This window comes from Meleagris gallopavo, chromosome 8 (genome assembly GCF_905368555.1).
Source record: "Meleagris gallopavo chromosome 8, MGAL_WU_HG_1.1, whole genome shotgun sequence".
In the NCBI taxonomy this organism is placed as follows: Eukaryota; Metazoa; Chordata; class Aves; order Galliformes; family Phasianidae; genus Meleagris; species Meleagris gallopavo.
Window position 1 is genome coordinate 4,744,851 of NC_139411.1, and position 19,222 is coordinate 4,764,072.

The 19,222-nt window shown below is 47.2% G+C and overlaps 3 protein-coding genes across 7 annotated transcripts; 1 reads left to right on the forward strand and 2 right to left on the reverse strand.

The window, feature by feature from the left end:
• Positions 1-3,201: 3,201 nt before the first annotated feature.
• Positions 3,202-4,595, forward strand: LOC146543840 (ribonuclease homolog). Of its 3 annotated transcripts, none has more exons than XM_085229240.1 (2): positions 3,202-3,325; positions 3,822-4,595. In XM_085229240.1, exon 2 carries the CDS (start codon positions 3,840-3,842, stop codon positions 4,257-4,259), a length of 420 nt encoding a protein of 139 aa, XP_085085366.1. In that variant the 5' UTR covers positions 3,202-3,325; positions 3,822-3,839; the 3' UTR covers positions 4,260-4,595. The 3 variants fall into 3 exon arrangements, with proteins under 3 accessions (XP_085085366.1, XP_085085367.1, XP_085085368.1); XM_085229241.1 differs by having other exon boundaries at positions 3,223-3,325; positions 3,834-4,595; XM_085229242.1 differs by having other exon boundaries at positions 3,239-3,325; positions 3,838-4,595.
• Positions 4,596-6,791: 2,196 nt separating this feature from the next.
• Positions 6,792-9,816, reverse strand: LOC146543841 (uncharacterized). The gene is made up of 2 exons (XM_085229584.1): positions 9,551-9,816; positions 6,792-9,460 (listed from the first exon to the last, which is right to left on the reverse strand). The coding sequence occupies exons 1-2, from the start codon at positions 9,814-9,816 to the stop codon at positions 8,437-8,439; spliced, it is 1,290 nt and encodes a 429-aa protein (XP_085085710.1). The 3' UTR covers positions 6,792-8,436.
• A 6,572-nt stretch (positions 9,817-16,388) lies between these two features.
• On the reverse strand, positions 16,389-17,794 carry LOC146543842 (angiogenin-like). Of its 3 annotated transcripts, none has more exons than XM_085229721.1 (2): positions 17,659-17,794; positions 16,389-17,162 (listed from the first exon to the last, which is right to left on the reverse strand). In XM_085229721.1, exon 2 carries the CDS (start codon positions 17,142-17,144, stop codon positions 16,725-16,727), a length of 420 nt encoding a protein of 139 aa, XP_085085847.1. In that variant the 5' UTR covers positions 17,145-17,162; positions 17,659-17,794; the 3' UTR covers positions 16,389-16,724. The 3 variants fall into 3 exon arrangements, with proteins under 3 accessions (XP_085085847.1, XP_085085849.1, XP_085085848.1); XM_085229723.1 differs by having other exon boundaries at positions 16,389-17,146; positions 17,659-17,787; XM_085229722.1 differs by having other exon boundaries at positions 16,389-17,150; positions 17,659-17,784.
• Between the last annotated feature and the right edge of the window lie 1,428 nt (positions 17,795-19,222).

Genomic DNA, 19,222 nt, shown 5'->3' on the forward strand with positions numbered 1-19,222 from the left:
AGGAGATGTCACTGTTGCACGCCGCCCAGCACTGAGTTGCATTCTGCTACGTCCTGGTAATTTAGTACTTCTGCGTATACAAAGGCGTTGATGTGGTTGGGTAGTTGGGAAACAAACTTGAACTTTGTGGTCTGTATTAACTGCTGCTGCAAGGACATCAATGTCTTTTGGCCATAAAAGGGATGCAGTACCGTCTCCACTGGCTTTGAATGGAGGGCACCAGCTGAAAGAGCATTCTTGCCCAGGAGAGTGGCAGAGGTCAGCACAGACATGCTTTCTGTGTTGTGCTGGCAGCCTTTGAAGAGGAAGCAGCATTTCTGAGTGTGTCTGACATCCCCTGCAATCGGGAGATACTACTCCCTCCTCTGGGGTTCAGATTCCCAAGGAGAGGCCGTTGACCAGCTGCTGCCAGCAAGGGCTGAGCTTACCTCCCTCCGCTATAAAGCCTGGGCATGCACAGAATGGCCCTGGAATGTTGTAAGACACACACAGAAAGGTTCTGGCAGACAGTGAAACAGGGAGAACTTGGAGTCCCTTGGATGTCATGAGAACAGCACGGCTGTGTACAATGGAAATGCTAGATTTCTCTGCAGGTGTAGTCAGTCCCCATAAAATCAAAGATGTTTAAGGAAAAGCACACAGATAGCATTGACAGATGTGTCTGAATGATGGAAGCTCCTAAACTGGAGCCGTTTAGCCTGCTCAGGTTCACGAAGGCCTACTGGACAAAAATCTGAGCCCTGAGCAGCGACACTGCCTGATTCACCCACAGACACACCAACACTGCTAAGGAGGAGGTGGTGGAAGGGACCAGCTGTATCCCAGCTAAGGAAGATGGGACAAAGGCCTCGCTGTGCAGAACTGGTGAGTTTATTCATGCCTCTAGAGAAGAACCTCACTCCAGGATGGCACAGGGACTGGGCCGCAATGTGCGCCATGAGGCTCCTCCCTGCTCCTCTGCTCCGAGTTCTCCACTGTGAAGACAGGTGGAATTTTAAGCCCGTTCATCATTTTTGCATAAAGCTCTAGCTCTACTTGGTGAACTTCGCTCTTGTTTCAGTGCACAGTGTACTGTGTGACATGTAGGGAAGGAAGGGAATGAAGCCCTTGCATTACTGCTCGTAACGACCTTGACTGATAACTAACCCACAGAAACCAGAACTGAGACTTACTGCAGGAAAAGATCAGTAACAGTCCAAACCGCGTTCGGTGGAACACACAGCTACACTGACAGAATCTTGCTGTGCATTAAGAATTCTGACTATCTTTAAGGGGCTTTAGGCTAATGATGGATAAATGTATGACAGTGGTTGGGCTGTAAGTCAACCTGTGTATGCTATATAAGTTCTGTGGTGCTGATCATCGGGGCTCTCAGAGGCAGGGTGAAGCCCGAGACAGAAAGAAACCGTGCATTGCCAAGAAGAATTTTCCTTCTGTAGTTCTGTACTTACGAGTGCCATCGTCTCTGTTGTGCTTTAACCTTGGCATGCAGCTGTGTACCACTCAGGTGCTGGATAGCACTTCCTAAGTTGAACCGGGGAGGGAATTAGAAAGGTGAATGTGCAAGAACTCATGAGTTGAGAAGGAGACTGTTTACTAGGTAAAGCAAAAGCTGCACAGTCAAGAAAAGGACAAGAAAGAATTCATTCACTACTCCACATTCTATAGTGAATATATACTACAAACTCCAACATACACAAAAAAGTCCGTATCTGTTGCTTAGGGGCAGTGAGGAACAAGGAGGAGACTCCTCCATCTGCTCCAAGCAGAGACAAGGGTCCTGTCTCCCTCATCCTGCATGATTCTGTGTTCTGTTTCCTCAGGGTTGGGAGCTTGCTTAGCTTCTTCCCCTTGCAGGTACTGCGGACAGGGCACTAAGGCTGCCTGCGTCACCGCGTGATACCACGCATCGATCTCTCTCTCTGGCTGCTAGATAATTCTCCACCTGGTGATTTCCTCTTGCAGCCTGCCCACCTGCTCAAACAGTTTCTTCATCTGGGTGCAACTGCATATCCTCTTCCCTCAGGTCCTTGGTCGGCTTCCAGATTCAGGAGTTCCCCACAACCAAAGGCTTGAGCAGCTCTGTCACTCCACAGGAAGTCCATTTACGTGCCCGTGTCAGCCTGGAAAGTTCCAAGCCCCTCCGTCTGGGTTTCTGCCTGAGCCCAACCGTTGTGTTTGTTTCAGTAGAGCACTGTCGCTTCTTGTTCCTAGATGAGAAGAAGGCTGTCTGGCTTGTGCCTTCCCTCTGTGTCCTGTCTACGTGCACTACCAGGCAGAGTGCTACGCTGTGGCCTGACTGCCGCTCTACTCCCTGTTTCCCCGAGCCGGTTGCCATGCTCCTGGTCCCTCGCACTCCCCGGAGGCTTGGAGGCATCTGTGTCACCTGCTCTTGCAAGGCCTGGGTGCTCCTTCTGAATGAAGAAGGTTCAGGGTGGCTCTCTTCTCGCCCAGTCTGCTCCACAGTTTTTGGAACAGCCTCTCGAATGGCAGTCCCCCTCTCCATTACAGAACAAGCCTGCACTGGTGCTGATAGGCTTGGAACATGACCCATAGTTTCACCTTAACTTAGCCCCAGGGAATTTCAAAACCTCAACCACTCTTATCCAATCAGTTGTAACAAGGTGTTTGTGCTTGAGGAGTGGTGCTGGAGCAGGTGACCTCCGGACATTCCAAACCATTCTGTGATTCTGCCGTTTTGACCTAACACCTGACTAGGACAATGCCAACAGTCCTGAGGACTTGCTCTACTCACTCCCACCTCCTGCTGTGAAAACTGGGTGAAACCCCTGCTTGTACCTGCATAGCTGCAGCTTTGAGTATGGACAGCAGCCCTAGGGTTGTGGTGTAAAGAGCTGCCTATGCTTCAGCATTGCAGCAATGCTGCTGGGTCACCTGCATGTTGCTCGCAGCATGGCCATCTGAATCCAGATCCCAGCCAGCCAGCCCTGAGTAGGGCAACGTGGGGCAGGAGAGGGGCAGGGCATTGTCTTGGGGCATGACCCAATACCACCTTGTCTCTAACAAAGGCCCTTATGGTTTGTTAGGGCCATCAGGCCCTTGGGGTTCCTTCCAAAGTAGCAGGGCCCATAAGGTCTTAATTTCTATCCCATCCTTCAACCCCCATGTGCTGCCTCTTCTGTACTTCCTCTCTGCACTGTGGTTTTCCTGACTCCTCCTCATTTAAGAGTTTCCTGTCATGCTGTACTAAATAAAAGTCACAGCTGATACCCTGAGCTATTAGCAGAGGGAGAGAACAGTAGAGACGGGACGGCCCTGAGGGGATACTGGCATAGATCCTCACAAATACCCAAAGAGAAGCAACGTGAGTCCTAGATGGGCGGGATATGAGAGATCTGAGGAAGTGGGGTGTCTCTGTGGGGTGGGCTGAGACGTTGAGGACAGTGGAATATTTTGCTGGGGCATGTATATGTGGACAAGGGCTATGAAAGTGTATTGATAAAGGGGTGGGAATTAGCTTATATGCGTAGCATCCCCATTCTATAGGAAGCCCTCCAGAGGATTGGGAGGAAGTGTTCTGCCTCCTTTTTAGCTTGAATTAGCCCAGGGTAATTAGAGGATACTTAATGGTTGTGGGCCAGGACGGAGCTAGGCTTTTTTGTGTTTGTAGAGTGGAGCAGGCTCATTTACCTTTGGGAGGAACAGGTGTCAAGGTGGTCTTTGTTTGTCTCATTTCCCTGTGGGAAAAGAGCGTATACGAGGTTCAGGAAGGTTCCATGGGGAGTGGTAGGTTGAGTTGGGTGCAGCAGGGGCACCTGAGTTTTCTGGCACTCTCACGGAGCAGTGAGTTTCTCTTACAGTTTCCTTCCTAGGCAGCCATGGCCATGAGCTCCCTGTGGTGGACGGCTATCCTGCTCCTAGCCCTGACAGTGTCTATGTGCAGTGGTGTTCCAACCTACCAGGATTTTTTGCAGAGGCACATGGACTTCCCCAAGACAGCAAGCTCAGATAATAACGATTACTGTAATGTCATGATGATGCGGCGTGGCATGAGTTTCCCTGGAAGATGCACATCCCGCAACACCTTTGTGCATACGGAGCCAGCTGATCTGACCTCCGTGTGCACAAACCAGCCTGACGATTCCCTTTGTACAACGGGGCAACACTTTCCTGTCACAGTCTGTAACCTGATCAGGAGTCATCCAACCTGCATATACTCTGGGAATCAATTCAACCATCGGGTCCGCGTGAAATGTATAGGAGACCTTCCCGTGTACCTGGATAGCACCTTCCCATGACACTTGCCCCTTGGAACATCCCTTACCCTGTTCAGTGTCCCTAACTAACCCTGAGGCTGTCCTCACTCTGTCCACTGCTCTTGGGCTCAGAAAAGAAGGAGTCAAAACCTCTGGCATCCTGAATGCTGCTCCTTAACCTCGCTACCCCTTAAAGCCTTGGGAGGCTCCAAAGCCCCACTGGTTACCCCTTGTTGCCTGAGTCTCTTCTAGCAACACTGGGCCACCTCTATCCCTCTTCCCCTCTTGAGATGGTTGCTTTCAGGCTCACCGCCACTCTCTTTGCAGCTTTTACTTGCATAGAACAAAATAAAAATAAAAACAGGATTTCTTCATCAATATTTGCAAATAAAGTCTTTTTGGAATAGCCATTAAAAAGTACCCCAAAGTACCCATGCAACAAATTTAACATACAAATGGCATACAAAACAGCTGGGCCTAGTCTCTGCAAGTTCCAGTCCGCCCAATAAGTCTGCTTAATGGAGCACCTGAAATTGGACTTAAAGAAAGTTCACTGTATGTGTATGGGATCTGAAAGGTCTGAAAAAATGGTTGAGCACCAGGTGAGACAGCGTGGCTAACACAGGGAGCTCAGGTTCAAGCTCAGCCTCACCCTCATTTAAGGGCTAGCAGCCCAGGTAGCAGTATCTCTTTTTGGAGATTGTGCCCTTCTCGAGACTTCACCTTCTTTGGAAAGGGTAAGGCACTTGTGCCTGTGTCACTTTCTAAACTTTATCTTGATGAATGCCTTTACAAGCGTGCTCCTATCCTAACAGGATCCTAATATCCTAATCATCGCCTTCTATTTCTACACAGTATGTGTAGGTAAAATAACATAGTGCTGCAGGAGAGTCCAGAGGTGGGAAGGAAAAATATTCAGAATCCTGGAGTAGCTTCTTTATGAAATTGGGCTGAGAGAGCTGGGCTCGGCAGCCTGGATAAGTGAAGGCTTCTGGGAGAAGACCTCATTGTGGTCTTTTGGTGTTTAAAAGGAGCTAATAATCAGGAAACACAGAGACATGGTCTGGTAGTGATAGGTCAAGGGGGAAAAGGTTTAAATTAGAAGAGGTGAGATTTAGATGTTGTGGGGAAATTCCGTACTCACAGTGTGGTGAGGCACTGCCACAGGTTGATCAGAGAAACTGTGCATGTCCCATCTCTGGGCGTGTTCAGGGCCAGGTTCGATGGGATCCTGGGCAGCCTGGTGTTGTACCTGATTTAGTGGTTGTGAATCCTGACCACGGAAGTGGGTGTGGAAATACGACCCTTATAGTCCCTTCCAGACCAAGCTGTTATATGATTCTGTGATATGTGTCCCATTTTTGGGACAGTGTAACCTGAAAGAAGTCTTTGGGGATATGTTCTGTGCAAGAGGACCCAAGGGGAATTCATGCTTCTATGTCTTCTAAGATCTCAGGCATCCAAGCATCCTTCAGGAATAACCCCTGAGAAGGCTGTTGCTGCACACTGGGTGACACCATGTATGTTGGCAAGTTTCCACAAGCTGAACAAGGCAATAAGAAAGCTTGGAGGATTGGTGCAGTCTTAATAGGCAGCCATGTGTGAGGCAAAGCACACATTGAGTACCTCTGCTATGTCTGAGGATGCCAGCTCTCCATTAGTTTTATTAGAGCAGATACACTCTCCTTGGCCTGTCTTCTCCTGCCTATGTATCTGTAGAATCCCTTCTTGTTGTCTTTCATATCCCTTGCCAAGTTCATCACCATCTGTTCCTTGGCTCTCCTGATCCTATCTCTACACACGTGGACAACAGCCCTGTATTCCTGCCAGGCTACACAACTCACTTCCACTTCCTTGATGAGCTGCCAACTCTGTTCTCTGCCCAGAAGGTTCCAGTTCCTGAATCTCAATGTTCTGAAAACACTGAGGCCACGGAGCATGTTCAAGAAGGGCGGCACAACTGGTGGGGCATCTGGAGAACAAGCCTTATGAAGAGAGGCTGAGGGAGCTGGGATTGTTCAGTCTGGAAAAGAGGAGACTCAGAGGTGACCTTACCACACTCTACAACTATCTGAAGGGAGACTGTGGTGAGGTGAGAGTCGGCCTCTTCTCCCATGTAACTTGCAATAGAAGTAGAGGGAATGGACTCAAGCTGTGCCAGGGGAGATTCAGGTTGGACTTTAGGAAATAATTTTTCCCCAAAAGGTGGTGAGGCACTGGAATGGGATACCAAGGGGGGTGGTGCAGATGCTGCGCCTGGAGGTGTTCAAGGAATGTTTAGATGCAGTACTGAGGGCCATGGTTTAGGGAGCAATATTGGCGATAGGTGAACAGTTGGACTGGCTAATCTCAGAGGTCTGTTCCAATCTTGGTGATTCTATGATTCTACGATCCAATGCCAACCTGTCTCCAACCATGGCCCTTATGGTTTGTTATTGCTATCAGGACCTAACAGTTCATTCTGATGCAGCAGGACTGTCACGGAGTTAACGAGATCAATTTACACCCGTGACAGGGGGTGATAGGCCCCTGCTCTCCCCTCCCCAGCCCACAAAATGGGAAGGAAGGGAGAAAAACAAAAACAGCGGCAACAATCTATGGAGGAAAACTTATTTTACTAACTATGATATCGGAATGCAAGATAACACAATATAATACAATCTGATTGAAATTGAGACTAATAAATCAAATAAAATAGGAGAGATTTCCCGAGACCGATTCAAACCTGAAAAGCTTGGAATGGCCTGGAAAGCACCCTCCAGCACCCACTGCCAGGCAGTAAGAGACCGCCCCACCCAGAAGGGCCAGATCCCATGACTTCTGTAATGTATAGGGATAGGTGCCTGGAATTGGAGCATTAACATTTTAACTCCCAGTACACTACATGATGTTTTGATGCAGAATACTGAGAACCAAAAACAAAAAACATAAAATCATGACAAGGACCCAAAAGGTCCCAGTTTCTGCCTCATCCTTCATCCCCCAAATGCCGCCTTTTCTCCACTTCCTCTATGTGCTGTGTTTTTCCTTATTCTTCCTCATTTAAGAGATTCCTGTCACATACCTGAGCCGCTACCAGAGGGAGAGAAAGGTCAGAAGAACCTTCAGGAAAGACAGGCACAGATCCTCAGAAAGAATGAACGAGAGGTAATGTGAGTCCTAGGAGGGCAGGGTACAAAGGACTCGGGGAAAAAAAGCGTCTCTGCAGAGTGAGCTGAGAAGCTGGCGACAGTGGAATGTTTTGCTGGGGAACTTGTATGTGTTTGAGCAGCACTGGACAAGGGGTGCAAAAGGGTGGAAACTAGCTTATATGCAAAGTGCCCCCATTCTGCATGAAGCCCTCAAGAGGATGTAGAGAAAGCATTCTCCATGGTTTTTAGTGATAAGTACTCCTGGAGGACATGTCTTTTGAGGGGACATAATAGCTGTGAACAAGGAGGGAGACAGGTTTCCTAGTGTATGTGGAATGGGGCAGGGACATATGCATATGTGAGTCCTTGGTGAAAGGCACAAGTGACAGGGAGTTCCCAGATGCCTCAATTCCCTGTAGGGCAAGAGTGTATATGAAGTTGAGGAGAGTTCCCTAAGGGGTGGTAAGGTGTATTGCTTGCAGCAGGGTCACTGTGGTACGCTGGACTCTCACAGAGCAGTGAGATCCTCTTACAATGCTGTTCCACAGCAGCCATGGACATGAGGTCTCCATAGAAGACTGCTGCCGCGGATAGCGTCCTAATCAGATTGTTCTCAAGCGGGGAAGCACGACAGTACTCAATATGAGTGATCAAGCTTCATCTTATTGCTGCACACACAGAGTTTATATATGATTCTACTACACATGTGTTCACCTACTATTGGAGCACAAGGTGGGCGTCTAGGTGGGCTGCCTAGCTTTAACCAATGCTCAGCCAGCATTCACCCCTGCCACTGAGCTCATCCGCTTATCAGCCCCCCACATATCCACAGAGCATAGCTGCGGATGTAGGCCTGCTGTTTAAGGCCTGCTGTTTACAGGCTGCCCAAGGATGTTGTGCCTCCTATCTTAACTCCTAATGCTTTCTCATGAGAATGCACCCTGTGCTGCCGCACTAGTTATGCTCGTACACAGCCTCATGTCTGCCCTGCTCTCGCAGCCATTTCCCAACAATTCCCCCTTTTTCTTTTTGCACGAGCATAACTTTCTGTGTGACTTTGTCAATACTCCTCATTATACAACTATATACTAAAAGTGTAAAAGCACAACTAGAATAAGCAATAGCCAACACAAGCCTTCTTTGATTAATGCTGTGAGCCACGGGGACAGTCCTCCAAATAGGGATTTTAGCCAATCATCAAATGGGTTTTTGTCAATTTGAATCTTTTGCGTATGTCTCTTTAACCATTGAAGTTGTTCATGTATGGACTGACTATGGTCCGAAAGGTTAAAGCAACACATTCCCTCAAAGTCCTCACAGCCATGCCCTTGTGCTAAAAGCAGAAAGTCAATTGCCGCGCGATTTTGTAGCAAAGCGTGCCTAAGACTATTCATATCAGATAACATAGATGTCAGAACTAAGGTGGTCTCGTTAGCCTGTTTCGCTGACCAACATGCTAGGTTTTCTAACTGTTTTAACGCTCGGGCCGCAGCTACGCCTGGTGTGAGAGCCGAAGCGAACACCCGGGCAGTAGCTGACCATAAATCAACGTTATCGTTGCAATCTGGTGTCAGGCGGCGTATACTCCGCCGTTGCCTGGCCTTATGCAGACCAGAGGCGACATTAAGCCACTGACGATGTTGGGGAGCGAACAGTGCTAACTGTCCAAGATAGCAAGGTCCTCCTTGGACATTGGCAGGAATGCCTGCCCAAGTTCGGTCACCGCATATTAAAAATACACCCGGGGGTAAGGCCTTAGCCGAGTCATTATTCCACAGCGCATGTTGGGAATCGTCTTCAGAAAAGCTTGCTCCATATCCATACCACGGTCGTAGGTTACCTCCTTCCCCGGTTTGGTTGCTGTAACCGCAATATGCCCCCCATACTGAGAATTCCTGTTCATTATGAGGGGAGACCACCGTCCATTCTGTTGTGTCGAAAAAAGGGTTATCCGCATAATCCCACAGTCGCTTAAGGATACTTGCTTGAGCACTAAGGCCCTGGTGCGATCGTCCAAAGCAAAAGCATGTTTGATTCCATCCTGCTGAAGCGTTTCCTATTGCCTGGGAACCCAGGAGATCCAGCTCTTGGGGGTCCCATGGCAAAGAGACACTTAGTCATTCTATCAAGCATGCACTTTGTTCTGAAGTACTGTAACGGAAACACAGATTATGTCTTACGTATCCTTGAAAGCTCATAAACAGCCGTTCCAGCACCTTTATGTCTGGTCTCTCCCCCTTTTTCTTTTTGCACTGCGTCAGTGCACCCAGCAGTTGCCCGTGGCCACTTAGGATAGTGATATCTATGGGGAGAGATGGTTCACAGCGATCAACGGCCTGTGTCGCAATAAGATGCCCAAGAGTTTCGATAAGATGCTGCTGCTCTGTAGTCACCGAAACGCAGGCGGCAGGATCGGTGCCCTTTAGTACATTGAGATTGTCACTGAAGATACCGACAACTTCTACCATGCTATAGAACACTAATTATATTAATAATACAATCATTATAACTCAATCAAGGCCTCAATTGACAATACTGTAAGTGTGAGAAAGGAAACAAGGCAAACATAGTATCATGACAAGAAATACCATTAACCTAAAAAGAACAAACACGTGTTTGGTCTGCAGCCCAACTTTCTGTAACCTGGAAATAAATCCTGGAGGGATCCGTTCTGTGTTAATCTCTCACTGCCTTGAAAGAGATCTTCAACGATATATTGATTTTGAAAGACCACTAAGATTTGTACAACAGATGCTTTTAGAGTGCTCATGGTTATACCTTTGGCTAATAGAGAATTCATAGTTGGGCAACTTTTGCATGCCAGATAGAACTATGGGCATTATTATTTACAGACCCTCGAGAACCAACAATCTGCCGAAAGAGAGAGATAAAAAACATGGTGGTGGCGAATGCGATAGGCAGTGCGAGCAGGGCGTCCCCTGCTTCAAGGTGCACTTTTCCTCTCTCACCCACCCCAGATTCTCTCTTGCTTTTATTCTTCTCAGGGTCCGAAGGGTATTTTCCATTTGTACACTGCATCTGCATGGCCAGTGCGTGATACAGAGGCCAAATGGAACAGCTGCTTGCAGAATAAACTATCAAGGTTAACATTCTTAGCGTGCGCCTTTGTCTCAGGTGCTGCATAATCATATTTTAAATTCCTGATTAATGGGATGAAAGAGAGTTAACCATTCTATAATATAGGGTCATCCCTTTGCCTGGGATTCCTTTCCAGGTTTTGTCTTAGTGCTACTAATACATTAAAATAGCTATTTCCATAGATTCCAGCATTGGTAACATTAAATCCCGTTACTATAACATTCAATCTGTTATTAAAATAAAAATTAAAAAAAACACACAACCACCATTACTACTGTTGCTATTTGCAATACAACAAGTTACAAAGCAATAAGAAGCACACAATCCCAATCATTATGAGTTCATGGTCGTTTCAAACTTGGTTTCAGACTTTCTCATTGTTTCACATCTTTTTCTTCCTTTTTTTTTTTTTTTTTTTCTTCCCCTCAAGTAAGCGTTTTACAGTACCAATAACTATACTATACTAATAGTTATAATACCTACTCCCAGCAACAGCCCTTGGTATAAGGACAACTAAAGCTACCCGTGTGTTTAGAGTGGATGTCATGCATGTCCTGTGGAGTAAGCAGAAAAGTTAGAATCACTGAGAAACAGCATCCCTTCAAAACAAGTTTGGAAGGGATCAGTGGCAGAAACAAGCGCTAAGCAGAGGTTGGTCCGGCCTGCTGATTTAGCGCAGGTGACCCACATGTGTTGCCGCGGGTTGATTTGGTGTGGTTCAGGTAGTGCTTCTGCGCCAAGGGTGAACACTGCGAGCAGGAATTCAAATAGGGTCATCATCTGAATGATGCAAGGTTATAGCAGGTACTGGTGAAGCTCCTCGGCGGGTCAGAGGTGGGAGCGGCGCAGCGAGCGTCAGGGGCGGAGCGCAGGACATCAGCGTCACGGCGGGGCGGAGGGTGGGAGCGCCGCGGCGAGCGTCAGGGGCGGAGCGGAGGGCGGGAGCGGGATGAGCGCCGGAGGCGGAACCGAGGGCAGCGGCGATGGGGGGGGTCGGAGTTTCTCTTCCCCACGGTCAGGGGCGGGGTCGGAGCCGCTGATCGAATCCGGACCAGGGCTGCTTGCTGCACGGAGGGGCAGCGGCGGGGGTGGGAGGGAGGGCGATGGCGAATAGTCGGAAGAAAGTCTTCCTTGTCGAATTTGTTTAAGCCCTTCCATTATCTGGTGCCAAACAGATAAAAGTTTAGCAGTCGTTCTATCTTTAGCAATAGAAGCCTCCCGGAGTTTTGCGCCAATTTCGTCCCAAAGTTCACCATAAAAAGAGAATGCAGTTTTCAGAAATTCAGGGATATTTCTGCTTAACCATTTGAGAAAAGTAACTAATGCTGAGATAGATACAGGCTGATTCTGAAACGTTAAAACTAACTGTAAGGCTTCAAGATGTACTTGCTGCTCCTTTGTTAGTGAACTCCCCATAGTTCCGACTGCTCACCCCCCATCCGGCAGAGCGGTGCGGGCGCGCGAAACGATTTCTCCGCAGTTCAGTCGGGCGGCGCTGCCGGATGAGTCGGTGGAGCAACAGGCGCTATCGGTAGGACAGGACCCGCATACAGATTTCCAGATTACGTAACCGCTCTGTTAATATTTTAACCTCACAATCCAGTTTTTCCAGCCCCTCATCCTCACTTTCTTCCTCTATATCGTCCCTGGGGGGGGCAGACGGGATCGCTGAAGCCCCTGCCTGCGAGAGGCCGTAAGTGCGGAGCGGAGCTGGTCCTCCCGAGGAGGGTATCGGAACGTAATCCCCCCCGACCTTTAAGCGCCTAGCGTCTTCGGGCAGACTTTCTAACTGGCGCAAAGCTGAGGCAGCTTCCTGCCGTTCTAACCTATACCTCCTGATACAAGTTATCACATCTCTCCAGGGCTTCATTAGTTTTTTAGCCCCTTTGTTGTCATCAATTACCTTATACCAAAGGACATCCCCTAACTTGTGCCATTCCTTCTCTCCTAGAATATCCTGAGAACGAGCAAAAAACTCTTCCCCTTTACCATAGGCTAGCAACCCAGGCAATTGCTTTAGAGTCACAGACTCTACCCCTCGCTTCTCTAAGAAGCATCTTAAAAAATCTAGGGCTACCTCACTTTCCATGGTGCACTGCAATCCGCGTCTCACCGCATGCAGCGTTCACTGTCATCGGAGCTCCGTTCCGTGCCCTCCGGATCCCGTGCAGACCCCTTTTGGTCGGTCTAGGCGATGCCGCCCCCCGGCTCGGCCGCTGCGATGCCGGTGCGCTTGTCCGTCCGCTCCCAAATCAATCTTCCATCAGGTCCGTCCCTGTTCGGGCGCCAATTGCCGCGGATAGCGTCCTAATCAGATTGTTCTCAAGCGGGGAAGCACGACAGTACTCAATATGAGTGATCAAGCTTCATCTTATTGCTGCACACACAGAGTTTATATATGATTCTACTACACATGTGTTCACCTACTATTGGAGCACAAGGTGGGCGTCTAGGTGGGCTGCCTAGCTTTAACCAATGCTCAGCCAGCATTCACCCCTGCCACTGAGCTCATCCGCTTATCAGCCCCCCACATATCCACAGAGCATAGCTGCGGATGTAGGCCTGCTGTTTAAGGCCTGCTGTTTACAGGCTGCCCAAGGATGTTGTGCCTCCTATCTTAACTCCTAATGCTTTCTCATGAGAATGCACCCTGTGCTGCCGCACTAGTTATGCTCGTACACAGCCTCATGTCTGCCCTGCTCTCGCAGCCATTTCCCAACAGACTGCCATCTTGCTCTTTGTTCTAATAGCATCTATATGCTCTGGAGTTCCAAACAATCTTGGTATGTTGAGGAAGCACATGGACTTCCCAAGACACCATTCAAGAACAATGCCATGTATTGCCAAGTCATGCTGGTGTGGTGCAGTGTGAACATCACTGGAACACACAGAAGTGCCATGATTTTACGATTTTTGTAAACGGGACTTCACATCATAACACCATGTAGTGCCCTGGGAGTTAAGGAGTTAATGCTCCAGTTCCATGGATTGTTGCTATTTCAGGGTACCTGGTTCTTAGAAGAGAATAAGTACCTATCCCAGAAGACTTTCACAGTTCTGTTTCCATTTTCTGTTTAGAAGGAAAGATAAAATTACTCATTAGTCACGAGACAGCCCCTTCTTTGACTGCTCATCTCTGTGGTGTGTGCTCCCTAGCCATCTCACCTTCAGCTTTAGAGTACAGCCCTCAGTTTTGAACACTCTCCCTCTCATTTGATTTAATTTATTAGCTTCAATTCTAATTATATTGTGTTATCTTGCATTATGCCATATGCCAAACCAGAAACTATTGACACACAATGCTTAATTTGCAAGGATATCATGTCAGTTTTCTAAAATTACAATTTGAAAAGACATAAGCAGAAACATGCTGCCAAATTCAAAGAATGTCAAGGAATGCTTCATAAAGGCAAAATGGCAGAACTGTAAAAAGACTATCACCTCAAACTGAAGTTTTTGAAATAGTTAAAACTCAAAAGGATTCTGCTATAGAAGCTAGCTATCTGGCAGCAAATCTGATTGCAAAGAAATCTAGACCGTTTACTGATGGTAAGTTGGAAAGCATGGCAATGTCATTTGTCCTGATAAAAATAAATAAATAAATAAATAAATAAATAATAAAAAGGATTTTTCTAAAATCAGTTTGTCTCACCAGACTGCAGCCAGGTGAACTGAAGAAATGAATAAGAAAATTCATCAAAAGTAATTTGGAGAGAAAAGCTTTTAATTTCAAATGGTGTGCTTCGGCAAGAGATGAAAGTACTGATACTACAGACTTGTCATTTTCACTAAAGGTATTGATAACGAATATAATGTCACTGAAAGAATGACTTCTTTGATGGCACTAAAAGACACAACTAAATCTCACACTCTGTATGAACCAATACAAATCACATTAAAACAGTTTACTGTAAGGTTTGTCAGCATATCTGGTATAGCTACAGATGGCGCTCCAGTGATGAGGCTGGCAGCCTCCAAAGACAGATTGGTGAGATTAATAGAAGGTGATGCAATTGCTACTGGCAACACACATTTTATGAAATATCACTGCATCGTACAACAAGAAAATTTTTGTGTGAAAGCTTTAAACATGGATAATGTTCTGCAAATCATCAACAAAGCTGTGAATTTCATAAAGTGCAAGTGAGAGATGCCAGGAGTTCCTTAAAAGTATGGATGCTAATTATGGGGACATCAATTACTCATCTGAAGGAAGGTGGCTGAGCTGGTGAAAATGTTAAGAAGATTTTATGATGTGCAAAATGAAATCAAGTTACTTATGGAACCAAAAGAAAAACTTGTGCCAGAACTTGAAAATGAAAAATGGATCACAGATGTAGCATTTTTGGTGGATTTGACTGCTCATTTAAAAAAATTAAACATGCATTTTCAAGGCAAAATCAACTCATCTGTAGTGTTTCAAACCATAACAGCGTTCAAAACGATACTGCATCTAAAACTACTGATGAACACTTGGAGAACTCGCTGAGAATTGCAAACACTCCCACAGAACCAGGTGGAAGCAATAGTTTCACAAAAACAAGGTGAAAAATACCACTACTTTTATGTCTCCCTTCTTGTATCTTGGATATTTTTACATTTTAATAGAAAATTAAAAAAAACCAAACCCTTCTGATACTTACATAGAATTAGATATATTATGTATCTTATATGTGGCCCAAGACAATGTTTTTTCACTCAGTGTGGCCCAGGCAAGCCAGCATGGCTGCCTGTCTGACCCCACCAATCCTCCAAGCTTTCCTATTGCCTTGTTCAGCTTGTGGAAACTTGCCAACATACATGGGTCACCCAGTGTGCAGTAACAGCCTTCTCAGGGGTTATTCCTGAAGGATGCTTGGATGCCTGAGATCTTAAAAGACATAGAAGCATGAATTCCCCTTGGGTCCTCTTGCACAGAACATATCCCCAAAGACTTCTTTCAGGTTACACTGTCCCAAAAATGGGACACATATCACAGAATCATATAACAGCTTGGTCTGGAAGGGACTATAAGGGTCGTATTTCCACACCCACTTCCGTGGTCAGGATTCACAACCACTAAATCAGGTACAACACCAGGCTGCCCAGGATCCCATCGAACCTGGCCCTGAACACGCCCAGAGATGGGACATGCACAGTTTCTCTGATCAACCTGTGGCAGTGCCTCACCACACTGTGAGTACGGAATTTCCCCACAACATCTAAATCTCACCTCTTCTAATTTAAACCTTTTCCCCCTTGACCTATCACTACCAGACCATGTCTCTGTGTTTCCTGATTATTAGCTCCTTTTAAACACCAAAAGACCACAATGAGGTCTTCTCCCAGAAGCCTTCACTTATCCAGGCTGCCGAGCCCAGCTCTCTCAGCCCAATTTCATAAAGAAGCTACTCCAGGATTCTGAATATTTTTCCTTCCCACCTCTGGACTCTCCTGCAGCACTATGTTATTTTACCTACACATACTGTGTAGAAATAGAAGGCGATGATTAGGATATTAGGATCCTGTTAGGATAGGAGCACGCTTGTAAAGGCATTCATCAAGATAAAGTTTAGAAAGTGACACAGGCACAAGTGCCTTACCCTTTCCAAAGAAGGTGAAGTCTCGAGAAGGGCACAATCTCCAAAAAGAGATACTGCTACCTGGGCTGCTAGCCCTTAAATGAGGGTGAGGCTGAGCTTGAACCTGAGCTCCCTGTGTTAGCCACGCTGTCTCACCTGGTGCTCAACCATTTTTTCAGACCTTTCAGATCCCATACACATACAGTGAACTTTCTTTAAGTCCAATTTCAGGTGCTCCATTAAGCAGACTTATTGGGTGGACTGGAACTTGCAGAGACTAGGCCCAGCTGTTTTGTATGCCATTTGTATGTTAAATTTGTTGCATGGGTACTTTGGGGTACTTTTTAATGGCTATTCCAAAAAGACTTTATTTGCAAATATTGATGAAGAAATCCTGTTTTTATTTTTATTTTGTTCTATGCAAGTAAAAGCTGCAAAGAGAGTGGCGGTGAGCCTGAAAGCAACCATCTCAAGAGGGGAAGAGGGATAGAGGTGGCCCAGTGTTGCTAGAAGAGACTCAGGCAACAAGGGGTAACCAGTGGGGCTTCGGAGCCTCCCAAGGCTTTAAGGGGTAGCGAGGTTAAGGAGCAGCATTCAGGATGCCAGAGGTTTTAACTCCTTCTTTTCTGAGCCCAAGAGCAGTGGACAGAGTGAGGACAGCCTCAGGGTTAGTTAGGGACACTGAACAGGGTAAGGGATGTTCCACGGGGCAAGTGTCATGGGAAGGTGTTATTCAGATGCACGGGATGACCTCTGAAACATCCCACTTGAACTCGATGGTTCTGTCGAGTGCCACTGTATCTGCAGGATGGCTTGCGTCTGATCAGCTTACAGACTGTGACAGGAAATTGCTGTCCCGTTGTACGAATGGCCCGATCGGGTTGGTTTGTGCAAACTTGGACCAGATTTTGGGGATCTGTATGCACAAAGGTGTTGAGGCCTTTGCATCTTCCAGAGGAACTCATGCCACGCCGCATCATCATGACATCACAATACTGGTTATTATTTGGGCTCTGTGTCCTGGGGAAGTCCACGTGCTTCCGCAAAAAATCCTGGTAGGTTGCAACACCACTGCACATAGACACTGTCAGGGCTAGGAGCAGGATAGCCGTCCACCACAGGGAGCTCATGGCCATGGCTGCCTAGGAAGGAAACTGTAAGAGAAACTCACTGCTCCGTGAGAGTGCCAGAAAACTCAGGTGCCCCTGCTGCACCCAACTCAACCTACCACTCCCCATGGAACCTTCCTGAACCTCGTATACGCTCTTTTCCCACAGGGAAATGAGACAAACAAAGACCACCTTGACACCTGTTCCTCCCAAAGGTAAATGAGCCTGCTCCACTCTACAAACACAAAAAAGCCTAGCTCCGTCCTGGCCCACAACCATTAAGTATCCTCTAATTACCCTGGGCTAATTCAAGCTAAAAAGGAGGCAGAACACTTCCTCCCAATCCTCTGGAGGGCTTCCTATAGAATGGGGATGCTACACATATAAGCTAATTCCCACCCCTTTATCAATACACTTTCATAGCCCTTGTCCACATATACATGCCCCAGCAAAATATTCCACTGTCCTCAACGTCTCAGCCCACCCCACAGAGACACCCCACTTCCCCAGATCCCTCGTATCCCGCCCATCTAGGACTCACGTTGCCTCTCTTTGGGTATTTGTGAGGATCTATGCCTTTCTCTCCTGATGGTCGTCCCGTCTCGACCGTTCTCTCCCTCTGCTAATAGCTCAGGGTATCAGCTGTGACTTTTATTTAGTACAGCATGACAGGAAACTCTTAAATGAGGAGGAGTCAGGAAAACCACAGTGCAGAGAGGAAGTACAGAAGAGGCAGCACATGGGGGTTGAAGGATGGGATAGAAATTAAGACCTTATGGGCCCTGCTACTTTGGAAGGAACCCCAAGGGCCTGATGGCCCTAACAAACCATAAGGGCCTTTGTTAGAGACAAGGTGGTATTGGGTCATGCCCCAAGACAATGCCCTGCCCCTCTCCTGCCCCACGTTGCCCTACTCAGGGCTGGCTGGCTGGGATCTGGGATTCAGATGGCCATACTGCAAGCAACATGCAGGTGACCCAGCAGCATTGCTGCAGTGCACATGGATAGGCAGCTCTTTACACCACAACCCTAGGGCTGCTGTCCATACTCAAAGCTGCAGCTATGCAGGTCCAAGCAGAGGTTTCACCCAGTTTTCACAGCAAGAGGTGGGAGTGAGTGTCCCCAGAAACTGCTGGCACTGTCCTCCTAGTCAGGTATGGTCACTGGTTGCATGTCTCCACCTGGGACATCTGTGGTACTTCCTGCTGACAGCTGTGGTGTAGAAGACTGTCATTATAGTGCATATCTAGATGAGATGTGATTGTAGAATGGGCCACAACCTGTCTGAAAGTTGAGATTCACCATTGCAGAAGAGGGCAACACACAAACACTTGTGCACCAACTCTGGACATCTCCAAAAGCAGGGATCCACAAGGGGCAGATCTCAGGTCTCACTGAAGGAACTGTGGACAGTGGAGAAGGCTAAGTTAGGGACCGGAGCATCATTCTGAGGCTCGTCACTATGCTGAGAGACTGCATCTCTGCAGCTAAGAGTAGATCTTTTTAAGAATGTCTTCTTTCCTGTGACCAAATGAACTGCTAATCCAAGAGGAAGATGACAGCATTGCACGCCATCTAAGACTGTTTCATGTTCTGCTTTGTAACTGTGATTTATCACTTCCGCATTTGAAAAGACGTTGATATGGTCTGGTAACTGTACAAAAGAACTTTATCTTTGTGGTCTGTGTTAACTGCTGCTACAAGGGCACAAAAACCTTTTGCCAACAGAAAGATTCCACTAAACATTAGGAAACAGACTTCGGCAGCACGGGGACTGGGCTTCACCACATGTCTCTCTGCTCCTTTGTTTAAAGCAGGGATCAGCACTCTTGCGTGAGGACAAGTATGAACTGAGGCCATTTTTAGATTGTAATGGCACAATCACAGAATGGTTGCGATTCGGACAACTGCAGGTCACCACTCCTCAAGCACAAACACCTTGTTACAACTGATTGGATAAGAGTGGTTGAGGTTTTGAAATTCCCTGGGGCTAAGTTAAGGTGAAACTATGGGTCATGTTCCAAGCCTATCAGCACCAGTGCAGGCTTGTTCTGTAATGGAGAGGGGGACTGCCATTCGAGAGGCTGTTCCAAAAACTGTGGAGC